This window comes from Carassius auratus, chromosome 1 (genome assembly GCF_003368295.1).
Source record: "Carassius auratus strain Wakin chromosome 1, ASM336829v1, whole genome shotgun sequence".
NCBI lineage: Eukaryota > Metazoa > Chordata > Actinopteri > Cypriniformes > Cyprinidae > Carassius > Carassius auratus.
Genome location: NC_039243.1, coordinates 9,599,689 through 9,622,192, shown reverse-complemented (window position 1 = coordinate 9,622,192; position 22,504 = coordinate 9,599,689). Strand labels below are relative to the sequence as shown.

At 35.9% G+C, this 22,504-nt stretch overlaps 1 protein-coding gene across 4 annotated transcripts in view; it reads left to right on the top strand.

The window, feature by feature from the left end:
• The first annotated feature begins 2,543 nt into the window (after positions 1–2,543).
• The window catches only part of abca1a (ATP-binding cassette, sub-family A (ABC1), member 1A), a 33,413-nt gene continuing 13,452 nt past the window's right edge, over positions 2,544–22,504 (top strand). For 3 of the 4 annotated variants that reach the window (XM_026232445.1, XM_026232373.1, XM_026232211.1), the window contains exons 1-17: positions 2,544–2,738; positions 4,625–4,730; positions 5,435–5,528; positions 6,342–6,483; positions 6,575–6,693; positions 10,110–10,231; positions 11,142–11,333; positions 13,408–13,497; positions 16,827–17,070; positions 17,153–17,292; positions 17,495–17,611; positions 18,732–18,926; positions 19,341–19,546; positions 19,653–19,829; positions 21,057–21,279; positions 21,360–21,581; positions 22,239–22,443. In XM_026232445.1, coding sequence (XP_026088230.1) covers positions 4,665–4,730; positions 5,435–5,528; positions 6,342–6,483; positions 6,575–6,693; positions 10,110–10,231; positions 11,142–11,333; positions 13,408–13,497; positions 16,827–17,070; positions 17,153–17,292; positions 17,495–17,611; positions 18,732–18,926; positions 19,341–19,546; positions 19,653–19,829; positions 21,057–21,279; positions 21,360–21,581; positions 22,239–22,443 — 2,554 coding nt within the window. In that variant the 5' untranslated portion in view covers positions 2,544–2,738; positions 4,625–4,664. The remainder of the gene's footprint in view (positions 2,739–4,624; positions 4,731–5,434; positions 5,529–6,341; positions 6,484–6,574; positions 6,694–10,109; positions 10,232–11,141; positions 11,334–13,407; positions 13,498–16,826; positions 17,071–17,152; positions 17,293–17,494; positions 17,612–18,731; positions 18,927–19,340; positions 19,547–19,652; positions 19,830–21,056; positions 21,280–21,359; positions 21,582–22,238; positions 22,444–22,504) is intronic. The other variant, XM_026232288.1, reaches the window with a different exon arrangement.

Here is a 22,504-nt window from a genome sequence, read left to right as displayed (position 1 = left end):
TGAAAAGATTTCGGCAAAGAAACGTCGAATAAAACGTATAATGCATGAACATATTCATTCAAAAGCAAATGTTATGATGCCCGAGTTTACAGAGCTATATTTATCCTCCCCCCTTCACGGGGTTACTATCGGACAAACCGACTCTTTGTGCTCAGCTGCTGACAGGAGGCTGAAAATAAGTGATGATTTTTTTCATCCCCTGGCGAAATATTGTTTGACTCCGCATAATTCTCTCATTTTAAGGCATGCTAAAACTGCTACATTTGGGACGGGAAAAAAACTCGCAGTGCAGACGCTTTTTACAAGGACCTTTTATTTTCAAATTATTTTTTTATTAGTTTTCTTTTTAGAATCGTCAGATATTTATGTAGGACGTTATAAGCATTTGATACGTTTGCTATTAGTTATAAGCAATTGGCAATCAAAGGTAACGTTTTGCTGCTGTGCAAAATAAGAATCATCGGAACCGAGGCGCGTGCTCTTAAAAGGGCAACAGCTCTCGCAGGTCATGCTTGGAAAAGTTCACCTTCTCGTTACTTATCAGTTCATAAGTCACTAAACTCTGCAGACCTCTTTACAAGTGCTGTGGCACTGCTTTACAACAACCAGGTAATATTGAACCATTAAAAAACACTGTAGCAGTATCATATAATTCTGAACATATTTGTGTGTATAGGATAATTTAGAAAATCCCCAAGGCAGCCCCATTATTCTTTCTCTCTAGGATGAGGGTTAGTGAATAATAATCTTTCATTTTTGGATGAGCTGCTCTTTAAAGGTCCCACAAACTCAGATCACATGTCTTGTGTGTTTACCACTGTTTGAATATTAAACTTCCTCTCTCAGCTCTCAAGACCTGATTGTGGTTTCCTTTGCAAATAGTCTTCATGTCACGCTCAGATGCTTTGTTTATCTCTCTCTCTCTCTCGTTCCTCGCTCTTGTCTCTGTGTCAACAGTTCAGTGTCGACCCTGAGGCTCAACTCCACAAAACTGGCACAGGACACTGGGAGGAGGGGAGCGTTTTTCACTTGGCATCCTCATGGCCTGTGTGAACACACAGAGGTGAACGGGATGAAAAACAGGATGAAATGCTGATCACATGACCAAAAATACAAAAGGCACAATGTTACCTCAATCGAATCAGAATCACAGTGTTCTTTTGACTGTGTGGTTAGAAACATACAGGCCAGATTATGCTTTTTTTAATGATGTTTGATTCACAGTATCACTGAATAGCAATTATCAATATATTTACTACTTTAAAAGGGTAAATGTAAACTATCCCATATGGAAATGTATCAATATCATTATCAATATATACTGTATGTCAAAAATTGATTATACATATATAAACATATTTGTATGGGCTGCAAACAGATGTTAATGTACAATTATACAATTTATATAGGTTTTATCTATGTTTTTAATTCATATGACAATATATTTTTAATATATGGAAATTTATTAAATTGGTAGTTGGCATGCATGCACGATATTTCATGATACAACCTACTTTGGGAAGCTGACATGCTATACTCCATCTAACACTATTTTAAAGTGCACTTTGCAATTATTTTATATTTCATTTACCTTTTATGACCTCATATTGAAAAAAATCTACATGTAATATTGCAAGACATATTACAAAACAAATGTGCTAAAGAAATGTTAATTATTAAATATATAGTTTCCTTTATGCCTAAAGTTTATCCTATAATCATAAAGGTGAAAAAAAGGTCCAGAGAAATGTGATATGTGTGTCAGCTATACAAATGCATTTCATTAATGGATGACACTTCATGGTTATCCAGACCAGTGATGCAGAAAATCCAGGGAATGGGTAAACAGAATACATTTCCTGTATCTATAAGTTTAAGAATTTTGAGTGATAGGTGGATTTCTAGGGGCACCTTATCAGTTAAATGTCTAAGCTAGTGCTATATCCGTCTAGCTCAGTTCACTCAAGGCCCAGATCTGGGTTGTGTCAAGAGTTGCAGCATGCCTTCATTTCTCAGAGGTCCTGATGACCTGAAGAGAAGTTGATTTGTTATACATGCGGAATGAAAAAACATGCTAATATGCTTTGCAATCAGTTCACCAGCCTGGCCAGACTGTGAGACCATTTAAAACCAGCTAAGACCAGCAACCCATCTAAAGCTGGCTTAAGCTTTTTTCATGAAATGCACCATTTGCTGGAAAATGTACACTCATTTAGACATTTTTTTTACATCTAAACATGTCTGAAAATTAGTTACTGAACACTCCGAACATTTGTATCTTTGTAACAACTGAACCAGTTAACCTTGTGCCAACCAATCATTGGACACCTCTATTACATTTAGTGAAGCCAGTCAAAATATATAATTATTATTAAACACATCACATCTGTAGTATAAACTTACAGCACATGTCATTAAAGATGCAAAAATAAACAATAAATTAAAATAACTGATTTTGAGTGTATCCGTGTTGCCCTTTTAAGAGCTGTTTTGGGTCCGCACGTGCTCTCCATATATGGAGGCGCGAAGACAAACAGCAGCGCGTTTGACCGACAGTAACCTCGCTCGCGCATCGCTATAAAAGCTCGGAGGAGAGGAAAAAGGTCCGTCCATAAGAGCACAAAGCACCACCGGTACAGTATCGCTTTGAGAGATACAGGACAGCTGTTTTTTTCTTCTCAAAAGGAATTACAGTTCATATGAAATAAGGAATAATCTTTTTATCACAAGAAATAACGGTGAGTAACGTCAGTTAATAAGTCTATGCCAAGTTTAATTTTTATACAAATTTACAAATCAGTTATTTCACTTAATAATTCCACACGTTTGTTGTTGTTTTTCCACAAAGTACGCGATCGACGCATTTGTTATTAATGCGTTGTTATTGATGTTATTGATGATTTATAAACACTCGGTGAGCTGCGACGCTTTGAAAGCTTCGTGTTATGACGATTACACATTGTCACGTTTTATCGATTAGATATTGCACTATATAAGTAGCTACACGAATATTCCCTCCTGCTTATTCTTTAAGCAGAAACGCGCTGTTGCTGTTTTGCTGTTTTTCTTCAAAGCGTACACGATCGTGTCTTCTATAGTAAGCACTTGATGAGTTCTGGTGTTTTGAATGCTTTGTGGCAGGTATGCATGTTGAAAAGTTGTGTATTATTGACTGTTGTTGGCATTCGTATCGAGAAACTGATAACTTGAAGAGACAGATGAACAAAAAAAGAGAGTATAACACGCGCTGCGTGTGTCTCCAGCATCTGTTCGGAAGCGAGTCTGCGCGAGATGACCGAGAGTAACCTCTCCTCTGCGGAACAATGAAAAGCACCACGAGCTCTCCAATCCAACTCTTTTGCATCTTGAAAACATCATGATTTTAAACACCTTTGTTGGTTAAACTAGCAGCCTAGGTCTGTAGCTCGGTGTCATTTCATAATTTGCTTTATAGAGGAAATTCTTGGCAGATTGTGTTTAGTAAACAAAAATATGGAGGACTGATCTTCTTACATCGTATCTCGATCTTGCTTGAACATGTTTTAAGTCAGTAGTGATGGACAGGTTTATTTTCCATGCTTTAAGTGCAAAGTAGCTTAAGTCTAAAGCAACTGATATTCGGTGTATATGTGCCAGAATTGAGAGACTTGGCAGAGCACGACGCTAGAGAAGCTACATGATGAAGAAAATGGTAAACAAGACAAAAAAATAAGAAAATGAACGCTAGGGACGCTCTTTATGATGTTGTGTATGAGAAGCAAAAGCACAAGAATCAAATTACCTTACAGAGTGCCATTATCTTGTACAAAAAGAAAAAAGAAAGAAAGAAGCAAAACACATAGGCTGCTAATGAATGAGACAGGTCTTTCTGTACAGAGACTGTAAGTGGTTCAGCGACACATAAAGATGATTATAAAAAGGGAAAACATTCACCAAGTCCACCAAGTTCTTAGAGAATGGCATCTTTAAATTCAGGTTGCCTTCAAACATAAAAAATTATAATAATAATAATAATTCTTGCCACATGATGATAACAACAACATTGTATGACACATTGTGTGATATGGTGGACAAAATTGTAAACATCAGTCAAACGTATGCATATCAGTAATAGTGTATTATTATTATTATTTGAATAGCTTAACAGATACAGACAATCAAAACACCAGTGGCACATCATGATATTTATGATTCAGTTGATTATGCAATGTAACAGCCCACATGCTGACACTGTGCACGGTTTTCCTCTCACTTCTGTAGCCTATTCAAGATAAGATGAATGACTCGAAGATAAGCCGAAACATTGTGTTTTAATTGTTATTTCACCTTTCTAACATTAGAGGTTATTATGAATGAATCAATTTTGTCTGTAAACCATCCAAAATCATTCTGCAGTCATAGTTATGTATGTACACTACTTAATTATCCAAAAGAACTCAGCCGAAATGTTAAATCTGTTGAATGTATACTCATCCTAATAACCTTAATACAACACTGTATATTATAAACTCCCATCTGGATAAAGTTGGCATGAGATATTTGCGATTATTTGACCGAGTTAGTGACTGAACAAAATGAGATCGGCATCATTAGCTTAATTGTTTGCTTCTTATTGTCCTGACAGTTGCAGAGAGGAGGCACGGACAATTCGGATCCGTGGCAAGATGGCTGTCTCCACTCAGTTGGGTTTGCTGCTGTGGAAGAACTTCACTTCCCGACGGAGACAGACTGTAAGTTCGTACCACATGCACTGAGTAACTGAGCAATCAATCAGATATCAAATATACCAATGAAAATTCAACAGAAACAAAAAGGTTCCACATACAACAAAACTAGTGCTTTTTTAAACATATGGAGTCCCCTGGCTCTCTTTTTCTGTTTGGTGACATCTGTGAGGTTCTGGAGGTCACCAACCCCCGTGTTCAAAGCGATGAATAAATACATAAATAAAAATACTAACTACTTAGGAATTTGTCATTCATCACATTTTATTGTGAAGTGTTTTTTTTAAGTTGCTTTAGAAGTAATTATCATTTAGGGAGATACTTGTCATTGAAACATTTGTATACTTAATGTAAAATGATAACAAAACAGGCAAACCGAGCAAAACAAATAGATCTCTTTCCTTATCAGCCTTTCCTTTAAAGAAATCATGTCCTGTAAGTGGATGTACTTCAAAACGCTGATTAAATGATGATGATGTTGCACTTGGCACTGAATGTATGAACAGGAAGTTCAGCAAATGAACAGGAAAGCCATCAACCGTCATGAAGAACTGGATTTTCTGGACTACACTAGAATCGTTTATTGAGGATTCTTGAATAGCAGATATGTGTTGCCGAATTCAAAGTGAAGTTCATTAGGGATGAGCCAGAACAATTCAGGATGGATTATTTACAGTAAATGTGACACTGTTGTGCCCTTCCTTTCCCAGGTTCAGCTGCTGATCGAGATCATATGGCCACTTTTCATCTTTTTCATCTTGATATCTGTCAGATTCCACTATCCTCCACACGAGCAACATGAATGTAAGCGGCCTAATATCATTTTATTTGCCCAAAACAGCATTCATTTTGCTTTTTGGATTGTTTATAATCTAAAATAACTGAAAATGCATTGTATGAAATTTGAGCAAGTTTATAGTGTCTTTCTTAATGTCTAATAATCTGAAAAAAAAAAAATACTAATGATCTGGTTTATTTTATTTTTGAATTTATTTAATTTAAAGCCTATTTGTATTAACTACTTCTTAAATGCAAAATGTCTTGTGTCACCCCGTCTTACTCTTACCTCATTCGAGGGTCAATATTTGCTCCTCTTTGGAAATCACACAGTCCCAAGGGGACGTTAAGACCAGCAAAACAGCTCCAAGAACAACATTAGATTTTATATATCACAAGATCTCTGAAACACAGATGTGTTTGTGTGTCAGTTCATTTGAACCGAAATAACTAAACGTTAACTATTTTTGACTTAGTTACAAATCAGAAAACGAGAACCAGAAGAATAGGAAGAAGAAAATGCATTGCAGTAGATGTGGTTTGAGAAAACATACGCTCTTCAAACAAACTGAAATTAATTAAGGGAAAGAATTTCAGCAGGGATGTTTCCAGGAATTGTTTGTGCAAACTGTAATTTTGTCTATGTGCGTAGATTGTGTAAAATACACAACCGTTGCATAATTATTCTTTGCACACTGCTCCAAATAAATTAAGCTTCATTATTGTATTAAACACATTAGATATGGATATCTGTATATTGCAAAGGGCATGACATGTTCGGTTCAAATGTGTTGAAGATTTAATATCACACATTTGTTATGAATCTGATTCCTTTTCCAGGCCACTTTCCCAATAAAGCCATGCCCTCTGCAGGGACTTTACCTTGGGTACAGGGTATCATCTGCAACGCCAACAACCCTTGCTTTCGCTACCCCACGCCTGGAGAGACCCCCGGGGTGGTGGGCAACTTCAATGACTCCATGTAAGTATATTGAGTCTGCATTAGATTTTACAGACTGTATAGACTTTAATAGAAGTCTCCCTCATATATGTGTCGCTGTCATAATTTACAGCATCTCCCGACTGTTCATCGATGCCAAGAAAATTCTCCTCTACAGCCAACATGACAAGAGCTTCGAAGGTTTCAAAGTACTCGTCCGGGCCTTGCGAAAACTGCAGAGAAACACTGAAGGTACGTCACCTTTAAACACCTTCAAAGATTAACATTCATAACACTTGATTTTGTAGCTATTTAATTTTTTTGTCTACAGTATAAATCTATAAATATCTGACACGTTATCATTCAGAAATATGGGGTCGATAAGATCTTTTTTCTTTCTTTATGTTTTTTGAAAGAAGTCTTTTAGGATCGCCAAAGCTGTACTTTATTTGATCAAAAATACTGTAGTCAGTAATACTGTATTATGAGATATTATTACAATTTTAAAAACTGGGTTCTATTTGAATATATTGTAAAATGTAATTTATTCCTGTGATGCAAAGCTGAATTTTCAGCATCATTCCTCCAGTCTTCAGTGTCACATAATCTTCAGAAATCATTACGTTGATTTGCTGCTCAAGAAACATTTCTGATTATTATGTTAGAAATGTGAAATGTTTTTTTTTTATTATAATGTTAAAAAACTCTTTACTGCTTGTAAACTAATACATATTTTATTTATTTATTAATTTATTTGATGAAACAAAGTTCAAAAGAACAACATTTGTTTGAAATAGAAATCCTTTTGGAGCGTCTTTAAGTCTTTAATGCATCTTTTATAAGCGATTTGCAATGCATTGAAAGTTCATTGAAAGTTCTTCTCTTGGATTCAAGTTTCAGTTTCTAAAGCCAGGCTACCACTTTATAGCTTTATGTACTCTCATAACGGTCTCAGTATAACTACAGTAGCTGGGTCAGTGTGCAATTAAGTTTAAGCAGTGTGTCGCATCAGTGTATCCAATGAAACACCAGGTGGATTTGAGTTTCTTTTTCCTGTCCAACATCCAGATTAGGCATGTTCCTCATTTGAGATTCAGTGTTGAACTTCAAATAGGAAATGTTCTGTATTAGTCATCTTTTGACTAATGAAGACTACAAAAGTGGTCATTAGTATCTGCTTGTTTTTTTTTTTGTTTGTTTTTTTTGCTTTTTCTCTTGCTTAAAATATTTGTATTATAGCATTATATAGGCCTATGGCTTTCATACTTGCTATGCAGTTGACAGGTGGTTGCATTATAGCGCCTCACAAGTTTGTATTAAATTTTGGTCTTTAGATTGAATGGTTTTTATAATTTTTTTTTTTTTTTTGCACAATTTTTCCCAAGTATGACCACTTGTAGAAATAATACTCGCTAAAATCACTAACAAGTACACTGCCCTTGCTTATAAATGGACATCTTAGTGACCTTTATTTAGACAGATATCTCAGCGTAATGGTTGTTGAGAGAGGCTCGTGAGAGTTGCTTTTACTCAGAGTTGACAGCATTTAATTAATGTTCCCGGAGGGGCTGCTGTTTGCACCTGGGGCGAGGAATATGATGCTTGCTTTGCCCACTGTGGATTAGAAAGCCTCAAGAGTCACACTGGTTAAACATTATCATTTCATGCCACAGAGATGCTAACAATTCATATGTGTGCATACTGGGAATATGTTTTAAGAAGGTATGCTAACTCATTCCATCTAGTCAAAATTGCTCTGAGGTTATGTAAGCAGCTTGTGTTATTAAACTGTATGAAGTGATGCCTAAACTTTAAAATTTAAAGGTTCTTTACTGGTATTGATGATTCCTTGAAGAATCTTTAACATCAATGGAAACTTTCCATTCCACAATAGGTCCTTTATAGTGGAATTTTTTTTTCTTAATATTATATAAAATGTTTTGCACACTTAGAAAAAATAGTTATGAAAAGAACTGTTCACTAAAAGGTTATTTTGTCACCAAATATATTGCATTGCTGATAAAAAGTAGATTGTTTTTGTTTAGCAAAGAAAAATCGCAATGAAATGTCTTTGAAATCTTAAATGTTTTTTTCTAGAAGAGTAATGCATTCGTTGGAGATTTGATCTGACTCTGATCTGAAGATCTGTTAGATTTGCCCTCTGAGGAAAAATGTTTCATATGAGTTTCAAAACTGCTTCTCGGACATGAACCAAATTTTTTAAGCTACTGTATATGTTAAGCTCATATTTTATAGGTCTGTGCTCTTAAAGGATCTTTGTGGTTCGATGAAAGACACATCCATGGAATCCATGGAATCTTTCCATTAAACAAAAAGGTTGTTTATACTGGAAAAACTTCTTTTATGTTCTTCAAATTTAAATGTTTATTTACAGAAGCTTCTTTGTGAAACCACAAATTGCTGTTTTGTGACATCACTGTTAAGACACTCTTTTGGAACATCATTTTTAAAGTGCGTATGCTTTTTTAGAGCAATTGCATTTGTGGCTATTTTTACCCTTTTTTTGTTAGTTTTTTTATACACAAATTCTGCACCCCCTGAAATCTTGTGTCGCTCATTTCCCAGAAACGTCCTGAATAGATAAACAACAATAAGAACATCTGATGTAAAGTGTTCTGTGGTGATTTCAGAGATGTGGCCGGGGAATGTATGACCTTTAGTAACCCCAGAGGAAAGAGACTGACTCAAACCAGTTCATACCAATGACTCTTCTGGAATGTTCTGACATGAAACACAATGAGCTCTGTGAAGAACACTGCTGAAGTTGCTTTCTGGTTTTGTTGTCCCTTTGTCCTTTACCGTGGACATCTTGCATGATGAACTTGGAACTGAGAGCTAAATGAACAATTCTCTTATGACTCTAGCAGTAACCAAACACAATGGTTCAGCTGCATTACCTCACTCACTTTATCACGGAGTTGGGGATTGCAGTAGAGACACACTTTTCACAATGTTCTAAATGACACCCTTTGTTAAAAATAATATTATTCAGTTATGAATCACTGCTTTATGTAATGAAATCAATTAAAAACAGCAATTTGACCTGTGCTACTCAGTATTATTCTGAAATGATGTTATTAAACTCAAGTATATAAATTATTCAAATTTGTTTACATAAATAGCTTGTATAATTTATGTTTACATATTTAGATAAACAATTTATATTATTAATAATTTATATTATTTATTTGATAAGTAATACAAATTATTGTTTACATGACATCACATATAAACAATATTTTAATAAGCTTATTTATTAGTCAGCATGATTCTAATGTGATGTTATCAAACTCAAGTATATAAATTAGGATTTGCTTGCACAATTGACATATATTTGAAAAAATTATACTATGTTTATTATTATGTATTAAGATCATTATAAAACATAAACTAAAGTATACAATCTGTAAATAGCTAGAATCTTACACACACACACACACACACACACACACATATGTGTATATATATATATATATATATATATATATATATATATATATATATATATATATATAGGACAATTTATATTAATATGTATTTATATTACTATAAAAACATTATAATTTTGTTTTCTAAATAAATATATATGGTATTTAATGCTTATATTTTTAGTCTCAAATGTTTTTTTGTTTTTTTTTCTCCTATAGGGTTCAAGCTGAAGGACTTCCTCCATGATAATGAAACGCTGTCTGCGTTTCTTGAGAAAAACGCTACCCTGCCCAAGCATGCTGTGAGACAGATAGTGGAGGCTAACGTCAACTTGGAGAAGGTAAATGAACCGCACAACATGAGCTGTTCAAAACCCTTAAATGACCAAATCATTAAAAAGCCTCAAATCAACAGACTTGGGTTGCTTGCCCTGCTGGTGTTGCCTTTAATTACCTTCACACATGTATATACAGTGCTTGAAATATTTCACACACCGTCTGGCAGAGTCATTAAATTGCAGCCTGTTATCTGTTTTGGGGCCTTTATGTAACATGCTGTCTCATACAGATATTGAGCGATCTGTTTTTTAAAGGCACGTACTGTAGGTAGATGCGTCCGTACGCTCTCACGTGCAGATGACCTTGGTGTGGTGGGATATGACATGATGGGACAGTCAGGGGCTGGTGCTGTGGATGATGGATGTCCTGCGCAGCTGTACACGGGCTGCTGTGTGCTGGAGGGGGGTTGAAGTCACATGACTGTTCCCCTGCAGAACCACAGCCACAGGGCTATTCCTGGAAAACTGACACAGGCCGACTGATAGGGACAACCTTGATAACACCGTACTTACGTTTATTGAGAATATGCCCAGCATTTCATTCTTTTCATTTCATAAATCTAAAAATAGATTAGTTCTTTATGTTGCCCTGCTTAAACCAAAACAGTTGCCCCAAAAGTATTTTTAGCTGCATATAAAATGCATCACCTTTATTGCATAAAGAAACTAACCACAAACATTTGACAACCAGAAAGTGTTAAAATAACTGATCTTAATATTGAACATCATATCTGTTTTATTTTTTAAGTGTTAAGCTTATTTGTGCTAACTTTCATTAAATGAAATCCAAGTAATAGTCACGTGACATTTATAGCTTAGATGATTGGCTTAAAAAGTGCCTTGTGAAACAAAGATGGCAGCTTGAAAATATAAGTTTGTTTAGTTGGTTTCAACTGCTATTTGTGATCCACAGGTGCTTATTAATGGCTTTGGCGTTCATCTCAGAGACCTGTGCAATACCACCTCTCTGGAGGATTTTGTGACCATTGCAGATAAGGATGTGTCTCAGCTGACGCAAAACATCATCTGTCAATCGTCTGCTGAATGGCTGAACAATGCAGAGAGCCACTTCCTGTCCAACTTGGACTTCCTGAAGCCAATACGGGTAAGCAAATACAACTGCTAAACAATAAATCCCTCTTCATAATTAACCAACATCTCAAGAACTAGAATACAGGAATAAAAGCGCCCATTCAAATGATAATGATTGCTTGTCAAGATCTGTTTTATGTCCAATATACTTCACATAAAAGTTGTTTACTGGACCACAATAATACAATAAATGTCACAATAAACAAAAGATTCCACCAATTACACACAAACTAGGACAAGTGTATATTTTTGTATTTTAGACCCAGTGAACTTTATGTAAAAGCCCAACATTGTGATCACATAATGGTCACTTTTACATAATGGGCCCTATTTTAACGATCTGAAACGCAAGTGTCAAAGCGCGAAGCGCAAGTAAGTTTGTGGGCGGGTCTCGGCGCTGTTGCTATTTTCCCGGCGGGATAAGTGGCTCTTGCGCCCGGCGCAAATCTAAAGTGGGTTGGTCTGAAGTAGCTTCATTATTCATAGGTGTGGTTTGGGCGTAACGTGAAATAAACCAATCAGAGCGTCATCCAACATTCCCTTTAAAAGCAGGTGCGCAAGTTCCATTATGGATTGCTATTATTATGGCGTATTTACCAGGCGCACGCCAGGAGCGGTTCACAGCCAGGAGACTGATGTTCTTGTAAAAGCAGTGAAAGACAGAGAAGTTGTGTTGTATGGGGATGGGAGAAACCCACCCAAAATAGCGTCGGTTAAACAGGCGTGGGAGGAAATAGCCACAACTGTTTCATCGATTTTTTTTCCTGGTTCTTGACGGACAAACCAATTTGTCAGATGTCCTTATATACATATATGTCTTGCCACTATTGGGCAAACGGGTCTGATCCTTAATTACTACAATTAGCCTGAATAATTTGTAAGCTAGATTTATGCCTATTTTTTCACATCTTCGTGGCACACCACAATGATTTCCGTAATCTCATGTGTTAATATTTTTTTAGTGTAACAATTTATGAATCTTAATAAAATCTGTGTAGATTATATGAGCAAAGTGTATGCGCGTTGTGCACGCTATATACATTATGGTCAAGCATGCGCCCTTAAAATAGCATAATGGACAGCGCGCAACGCGCCACTGACTTTAGACTAGGTTTTTTCTGGTCAGTGGCGCAATTGTTTAATGGAACAGCAAAATAGCACCAGGGATTGTTTGCGCAGGAACACGCCTCTTTTTTTGCGCTGAACCGCCCAGGGAGCGCAAGTTTATTCACTAGTTTAGCGACGTGCCTCTGTGGAGGGAAAAGTGCGCTTTGCGCAGGTGCAAAATAGGAATGACACATGCGTCGGTGTACAAAGTCAATTGCGCTGGGTGCAAGATAGGGCCCAATATGTTTTTGCCAATCAGAATGATTATTTCAGCATATTTGTGCATGAAAAGGGAACGGAGATGGCCATCAGCCAAGAGTCTTCACATATTGATGTCTTTGTGTATGTTGGCTTTAGAATGAATGTTTTCTTTGTCTTTGAGTAATGAGATTTCAAAGATACCAGGTCACTGCTATCTTTGCGCTGCGATTTAGTTATGAAAGCAAGTGGACAATGAGAGCTTTGACATTTTTTCCTAAATCACAAGAATAAAGTCCAGAGTTCGAGTATGTGGCTTGCACACTAATTTATATTGCTCTATTGATAGTTTATGACTTAATGCATGTTAACACCAATGTGTATCTTCCTCCATTGTAAAACATTTCATTTTTACAGACAATTAAAAATGCTACTGTTAAAACATGCTAAATGATTAACTGTAAGTTACTTTACCATGTTTAAAGGACTTGGCCCAGAAGTCCCAATTAATGAAATTTCACATATGGTTGTTTTGAATATTAATAATTGGTTTGGTACTTAAAGTGCCTTTTTATATTAACATTATATCACTTAATCAAATATATGGCTATAAGTTCTAAAATGTACAGGCATTCCATAATACTGGAAAAAGTATTACGTTTTGAAAGTTCATTTTTGGCAACCGCTGCTGCTATTTTTACAGTAATTTTGACATTAAAATGTGTTCAGTATGATTACTTTGATAAGCTAACAATGGCTTTTTTTATATTTTGGTCGTGCAGAAGGATGTCAAGTCCGACCCAAAGATTATCCAAGATGTGTCCATAGCAACAGACAGTCTCCTGGAGAGTTTGGGAGCATTAGCGGTGGAGGTAAGAGCCCCCGAAAATATCTCTCATGCCGCTTTTAGGGACTGAACTAGACACCAGAGTGAAGAGTTGAAATCCCACCCCCAGCTTCCCAAATGTCCTTATGCCGTATTAGACCAGTGGATCTAGATTAGTCACAAAAACAGATTAAAAACAAGTCCAAAACGTGTGTTGGTATAATGCAATAAGAATCAATGAGTGTTTAAATGATCATTATGGTGATATATAATTAGTTTAGATGTCTAATGTCGCATTATGCTATTCCTGTAAATGCTTATATTTTGTGCTTTGGGACAAAAGAGAGTCATTAAGCGTTTTGCACTGCCACAACACTCTTAAAAATAAAGGTTTTTTACTGGCATCAATGGTTTCATGAAGAACCTTACAAATTTATGGAATTGGACAAAAGGTTTTACAAAAGGTTGGATAAAAAATTGTTTTAGAAAAGGGTTCTATAGATTATTAAAATGTACTTTACACTAAGAAAAAAAAAAAGCTAATTTAAGAACTTCACTGAAAGGTTTTTTGGGGAACCAAAATGGTTCTTCGACACCATCGCTGTGAAATCCCCTTTTAAGCATTTTTTTAAAGTGATATCTACATATAACCAGACATTTGATGTGCTTAAAGGGACAGAAAGTTCTGTTAATAAATAGCTATTTCGGTTAGCATCCCACACATCTGTGTCCCTTAGAAAAACCACAGAGCTGACGCTTCACATTTTAGCACGTACACTCAGTGTTACCACGCGCATGTCTTTGGTGTCCAGCGTTTACAAACCAAACCTGAGTGTTAAGGGAGTTAGCAGCAGTAGTTTGGCCCTTCACAAGACTCCCGGTTCCTTCCAGCAGTGGGCAAAAGCACAGACCTCAACAAATGTGAGATAGCTTGCTTTTAGTATTGAAACAGGGACACGCATCATCTCACTGGACATTTGTTCATGGAGAATGTGTCTCACAAGCAATCTCTTCCCGGTTTTATCATTCGAAACAGAAACTGAGTCAACACCACCAACGCTGCCCTGACCGGCATTAGTTCCTCTTTGTTGTCACATAAGTGCAGCAGACATGTAAGCTGAACTCCAGTAACCCTCGCTGAAGCCAGCGGCAGAGAGGGTACTCCAGGTCATGCTTTATTTCTCCAGTTACTCGGCCGTGTTTGCATGTCTATCTTGCCTTCAGGGCTTTCTCAGACACCTCACGATAGCTTACAAGGAGACAGCTATAACAATAGCTCTCTTCTGTGACTAACAATCACAGGCACAAGAGCGGGTACAGACGAATCCTTCCCTAATGAGACCCCTCGAAGATGTGGGCGAAATAACTGATCTCATTCTTCCCATAAAAATACACAATAGCTTTGCAGAAGTAAAGGATGGTGCTATTCTAGTATTGTACTGTAATAGCTTTTATTACTATCTTGAATTCGTTTTCTTGATATATATTTTCTGTTTTCATTTAAATTAAGTTAAAGTTTTAAAATTATTTTTGAATTTTTTAAATGTATATTTGAGTCTTTATTAATTTTATTTGAAAATAAGAATATTTTGATAAAAAAACATTTATTTCAAATAATATATTAAATAAAATATAAATACGAATATGAATAATGGATATAATAATAATAAATAATATATTTTTTAACGATCCCTTTTGGCTGTGTTCACTCACTGTTGAAGCGAATGGAAATTGATATGAAAATTAATTTGGCAGAAAAATTCTTTGTTTGCTTCTCAGATGTGTTGATGGGGATTTTGGGAATTGCACATGACCAAACTTTTTTTCAGTCCTGTGAATCATATTGACTCATCTTTTACAAACCTGACCGACTATAACCCATTCACGCAAATGCTAATGTAACACCACGTAAAGCCATCCATTTATCTCAAATAATGAAAACTCAAAGCTCTCATTATCATCATAATATAATTTCTCTTAGCCCACTATGCATCTATTAATATCAGAAAGTAGGTTATGGGCGTCTGTTGTGCTCTTGAGGTCTCTTTCATCAGGTGAATGACCGATAGTAACCTCGTGAGCGTGTCACAGCAGCTCCTCTGTTCTTGCTGTCGAGCAAGTATTACAAGATACAGTTTTCAGAAACTCCTATTCCTTCCCCTCCATTTACCGGATAACCCTGAAGTCACTTACTTTCATCTTCTATTTTTATACTTTTGCTAGGTTATACATTATTATATCATTATTATTTACTAACCCTCACGTCATTACTGTGGTCCATGCGCTATACTGTAAGTCATAAGATAGTGTCATGTGAGGAACTGACTGAAAGTCTTTATTCAATGAAAGTGAATGCAAATGAGACGATTATCAACTTCCATTGAGTCTGTTCCTCACACAAAGCTGCTGTATGGTTTTAGAAATGGTGAAATATGTGCAAATATGTATTTTTGTGTTTCACATTAAAACAACTGTATATATCATATGACGCAAGTGTGAGGAAATCATAACATAAGAAAAATAAAGAACAATGACTGAACTATTGAGACATCCAGGAGAAATGAGCATGTTTCTGTATTATTATTATTATGTTTGGTGTTTAGTCAGCATCGTTAACACCCTTCAGCTGACAGTGACAGCACTTAATAATGACTCCCTCTGACACGTAATAGAGGTATAATGTCCAAATGCAGGCAGGCACACATTAAGACATGGAGGTTACTTTCAAACAAGATCATGTAACGGATAGTGTGTTTCACTCTTTCCTGAAGCAGCTCTAACAATGAATGACGTACATTGAGAGAACTGAATAAACACAATCCAGGGTGCTGGGATGTTTAAATGTGCTTTTCTCAACATCAGACAAACAGTTTCAAGCAATTCATTAGCATAAGCAAATGTTTTGTGACATTTGATGATCTTTTAGGTTCTTCGCTCATGCTTCTCCCATGCCTTGTCACATTTTCAATGTTTTTCTTTTTCAAATCTATAATTTTCATATAAAAGACAACTGGGTTTCAGAAGTAAATATTTTCTACATGAAGAAATTGATATTTATTGTTAATGTATACGTTGTATGATGCATGAAACAATGTTTCTTGAGCAGCAAAGCATTAGAGTTATTTCTGAAGGATCGTGTGACACTGAAGACTGGAGTAATGATGCTGAAAATACAGCTTTAATATTACAGGAATAAATTACACTTTACAATATATTATAATAGAAAACAGCTAGCTTTAAATGGTAATAATATTTCATAATATAAAAAAAAATTTATCAAATAAATGCAGCTAAAAATCTTACCAACACCAGACTTTTGAATGACTTATATTGAAAATCAAGGACCAATTTTTTATTTCTCCTACTATTTCTCAGCTTGTGAGTATGAAGAGCTGGCGGGACATGCGCAACGAGATCCAGTACCTGACGGGCAACAGCACGCAGTCCCCCAAGCACATGTATCAGGCCGTGTCCCGCATCGTCTGCGGTCACCCGGAGGGCGGAGGCCTGAAGATCAAGTCCCTCAACTGGTACGAGGACAACAACTACAAGGCCCTGTTCGGGAACTACGGCAATGACAGCGACAGCGAGCCCGTCTCCGTCTACGACAACTCCTCCAGTAAGAGAAGCTGTATTTCTCTCTTTTCCCTTACTTGAAAATGCTAAATATTTCCCATACCCTGCTAACTTCTTTTCTTTAGCGCCCTACTGCAACAGCATGATGAAGGGCCTGGAGTCGAGTCCCATATCCCGCATGATCTGGAGGGCTCTGAAGCCGCTGCTCATGGGGAAGATCCTGTACACCCCAGACACCCCTGCCACCCAGAGGATCATACAAGAGGTCAGCAGACGCTAATGAGCAATAATAAACTAATAATGCTAAACTAGTGTTGAGCAGGTTTCTGTGAGTCAAAGATTTGTACACACAAACTCTTTCTGTATTATTACTGTTTTGTTTTTAATTGTGAAGTTGTCCGTTCAGCCATCTCTAGCAGTGGACCTGGATCTAGAGGAGTATCAAACTGTCTCTCTGTTTCTCTCAGGTTAATAAGACGTTTCAGGAGTTCGGCGTGCTTAGGGATCTCGGCGGCATGTGGGAAGAGATGAGACCTAAAATCTGGGACTTTATGGAGAACAGTGAGGAGATGGACCTCGTTCGGGTACGTCACACACACACACACACGCACGCACGCGCACACACACACACAGACACACACACATCTTTCTGAAAGCAAATAACCTTCCTAAAACAAAAGACACTGTTCCTGTAAGTCACCCCCGAGCACATGATTTTGTGCTACTAGAAGCTAAAATGGTGAACTTGACACTGCCACCTTTTGGACATTAGCCATACTGCACTCTACCCTCACTTCTGAGCTCACATGGCACACAACGTGTGGGGATCTGCAGGATGCACACTTATTACTGGAGAGCTTCATATCTTTGGAGAATTCTTATGAAAAATTGCATTACGTTAGGTGTTTTCTTGACATAGGCACAAAATGTGTAACTACTTGTCACATTGCTATGTGCTTGACTCATGCAAGGTCGTGCTGAAAAAAAAAAAACATTAAACAAAAAAAATTACATTAAAATAGAAATAAATGAATAATAATTTTACAGTAAAATAAAATAATGAGTAGGAAAAAAATTTAATCACTTAACTTAGCAGGGATAGAAAAAAATTATGTTTTTTTTTTTTGTTTACAAATAATATTTTTGATATTTAATTATATATCTTTATAATAGTAGTTTTTAACAGTATAAAGTATACATGTATGAGTGTCTGATATCATCTTTTTGTTAATATTGTTTTGTTACAGGAAATACATTTTAATAAAAAATTAATAAAAATGGCATTAAAATAAGTAAAGAAATAATCGTCTAACAGTACAGTACAATAAATCCTAATTTGTTTTGATACTAAATAAATTTTTTTGAAATAATATTTTAGACATCTTTTTTACTATTATTTTTTCACTTTATAAAGTACACTTGGGTATGTGTGTAATATTATATATATAAGTGTGTGTGTGTGTGTGTGTGTGTTTGCATTTGTTGATGCACTAATTTATAGTACCAGAATTCTTAAAAAAATTAATAAATACATAAATAAATGAATAAACAATATATGTTTATATATATATATATATATATATATATATATATATATATATATATATATATATATATATATATATATATATATATATATATATATATATGCTTTGTTTTTTAAATTTATGATAACATAGTTTTGTCAATACTTCTCCTAAACAGACCCTTCTCCAGAACAATGCCAGTGCTCGCTTCTTTAACGCCAAGCTGAGCGGGACAGACTGGCGTGTGGAGGATGTGTCCAGCTTTCTGTCCAAGTCTCCAGAGGACACGCGTCCCCATGGGTCAGCGTACACATGGAGGGAAGTGTTCAATGAGACGGATCAGGCCATCCAAACCATCTCTCGGTTCATGGAGGTATGCATGTATACACACAAACCAAGACCCATACAGGACGTTCTGATGTTGACCTTAAGGTGAACACATTGGCTTGGTCTCATTGACCTGTTCATTGCTTGATTGATAGTGTCTAGTCAACTGAAATAAACAGTGTTATTTGGGCATCTTATGATATCTGCTAATCGAATAAATGGTTCTAGGAAAACAGAGTTTGATTTCAGTTCATGTCTTACTAAAAAAAAAAAAAACACTTCTCAGTTCTCCACTAAATGTTCTCCAGTAACAAATCAGTTAATGCTTCAATCAAAAAGCAAACCACCAAGGTCAGTCATGCCAATCCAATGTCAGCTGAACATTAAATAATCATGTAAATCGCCCCAGTTTTTCAGAATTACATCACTGAGTCAACCTCTTTATTTTCCTCCCCTGAAGTGTGTGAACTTGGATAAGTTGGAGCCTGTGGCTAATGAGGAGCGACTGGTTAACAAGTCCATGCGTCTGCTGGATGACCGCAAGTTTTGGGCTGGGATAGTGTTTCCTGACATGCAGGCCAACACGTCTGACCTGCCGCCTAACGTCAACTACAAGATCCGCATGGACATTGATAATGTGGAGCGCACCAACAAGATCAAGGATGGGTAGGAGACATGTTTTTATAATTCTGCTACAGATTTATGTTTCTAGAGAAAAGGAACAGAATTTCAGCCGAAGTCTTTGAGAGCTGATGATTGTGTTTTTCTGTAGGTACTGGGATCCCGGTCCTCGAGCGGACCCGTTTGAAGACCTGCGCTATATTTGGGGTGGATTCTCCTACCTGCAGGACGTGATTGAACACGGGATCATACGAGCTCTGACCGGCAGCAAGGAGAAAACCGGAGTTTACATCCAGCAGATGCCTTATCCCTGCTATGTGGACGACATGTAAGAAACAGCATCCTTCACTCTTTAAACTGAATTAAATTCTGTACATTCATGATCAGGTCGCATTCACTGTTTCATACAAAATAAAATCAGTACAATTAAGCTCTGTGTTGAGCTGCATTGCTATCTTCTGCAAGGGTTTTCAATCTTTTCAGATTCCCAAATATGATCGATCTTGTACAAGGTATCCCCATCCTAAAATGATAATGTAAAAATTGATAGCCTGAATGCACTGTAAGTCGCTTTGCATAAAAGCGTCTGCTAAATGCAATAATTTAATTTAATTTAATTTAATTTAATTTAATTTAATTTAATTTAATTTAATTTAATTTAATTTAATTTAATTTAATTTAATTTAATTTTAAATACTAAAAATGCAGCTAAATATATTAATGTATATTTTCAAATTATGTGAATTTTTTTAATTATAAGTATGTTTAAAATGTTATTTGTAAAGTATGTATTTACTATTATATTCAATTATGGGTTTTTGTCCCTGCTCACAATGGTATTGTCAGATGTATTATGCATTTATTTAAATCAAAATGTATTCATTTATTTATTAAGTCTAATTTGTAGCATTTATTTATTATGTTTATTTATTTAAATGAGATTTTTTTAAAATACATTTTACTTAATCTAATTTTCATTTATTATAATATTTATTTATTTTACTCAAATTGTTATTTATTTGTTTATTTATTTAATTTCAAGTCTGTCCATTTTATATTTTAATTTAAAGTTTAAAAATATTTATTTATCTTTTTTTTACTTTATTTAGTTTTATTATTACTATTATTATTATTATTATTATTATTATTTTGTGCTGTTTTTCTTTAAAAATGTCCCTAGCAATCCCTTACAGACCCCAGTTTGAAAACTCCTGGTCTAATGCATTTAAAGTCCGCTGACTACTAAGTTATCTTATACCAGCTGAAGTAAATTTGATGTGCTGTTTGATTGATTTCAGTACAGTTTGGCATTCGCTTGTTGCCAAGCTAAGAATGTGATGTTATAATAAGCATACAAACACATACTGGGCAAAATGCTTAATTATTAACTACATTGAGCTTATTTCAGTGCATTATGAAATTATGAGCTACACATGATGTTGTTTTTGCCCAAAACTAGGTATCTTATCTAGATATCTTTTGCAACAGACACGCTAAAGAGCCGTTGTTTATCTTGATGCTGAAGGTCTAACCCATCCTGTCTGCTCTGCCCTAGTTTCCTGCGGGTAATGAGCCGCTCCATGCCTCTGTTCATGACTCTGGCCTGGATGTACTCGGTGGCCATCATCATTAAGGGTGTGGTGTACGAGAAGGAAGCCCGGCTCAAGGAGACTATGAGGATTATGGGTCTGGATAATGGCACCTTGTGGCTGAGCTGGTTCATCAGTAGTCTGATCCCACTGCTCATCAGCGCCGCCCTGCTGGTGCTCATCCTGAAGGTACGTATTGCCACAAACTGGTGTTATAATATAAGCCTAAGAACAATTTAACCTGGTTCTGTTTCTCATGTTTTGTTCAGATGGGGAATCTCTTGCCGTACAGTGATCCTGGTGTAGTCTACTTGTTCCTGGCCTCGTTTGCGGTGGTGACCATCATGCAGTGTTTCTTGATCAGCACGCTCTTCTCCCGCGCTAACCTCGCCGCGGCCTGCGGGGGCATCATATATTTCACCCTCTATCTTCCCTATGTGCTGTGCGTGGCCTGGCAGGATTACATCGGCTTTGGCGCCAAAGTAGTAGTGGTGAGTGTGAATGTTATCTGTAAATGTTAATTGCATTGCCTTTTGCAATGACTAAGAGCCAGGGTCTTCAGTCTTTTAGATGCATTGTACCACCAAATATGTTCATCCTTGTGTGAAGCACTGACCCAGTTTATTTGTGAAATGTTTAGAGTATAAAGACGTGTTGATTATTAATATTTTGTACTAATTGTAGTACCGTAGGTGTGTTATTTATTGATTGATTTATTAAATCAAAATTAAAAAGAAATTATATTGATCTTTTTTGCATATTTATTTGATTCAATGTATTTATTTACATTTATTTTTATTATTGTAATAATTTGTTTTATTTTCTAGCTATTGTTTTTATTTTATCCAAATTTCTATTCATTTATCATAAAGTAATATTAATTTATTATTTTAATCTCATTATTTTAATTTACATTTTTTTTATCTTTTTTTATGCATTTATTTATCTTTTTTTTGTTAAATTAAAATTTGTATTCATTTATTTTAATCTATTTAGTTTTACTTTTACTATTTACTATTTGTATTATTTATTTCCATCTTATTTAAAAAATGTTTTTTTTTACATTTTAACATGTTTACACCCCTGACCTTTGCTATTTCTGGATGTTTCCCATCGTGTATTGAACGCCTCTGTCTGTCTTTCCTCAGAGCCTCTTGTCTCCGGTGGCGTTCGGCTTCGGCTGCGAGTACTTTGCTCTGTTCGAGGAGCAGGGAGTGGGCATCCAGTGGAGTAACCTGCTGTCCAGCCCCATGCAGGAGGACAGCTACAGTCTCACCACATCCATCTCGCTCATGCTCTTCGATTCTGTACTGTACGCCCTCATGACCTGGTACATTGAAGCTGTGTTTCCAGGTAAGTGGCTTTTGAAAAGGTGTAATTGCCAAGGCTTTGGGAAGTTTCTCATGGTGTAAAA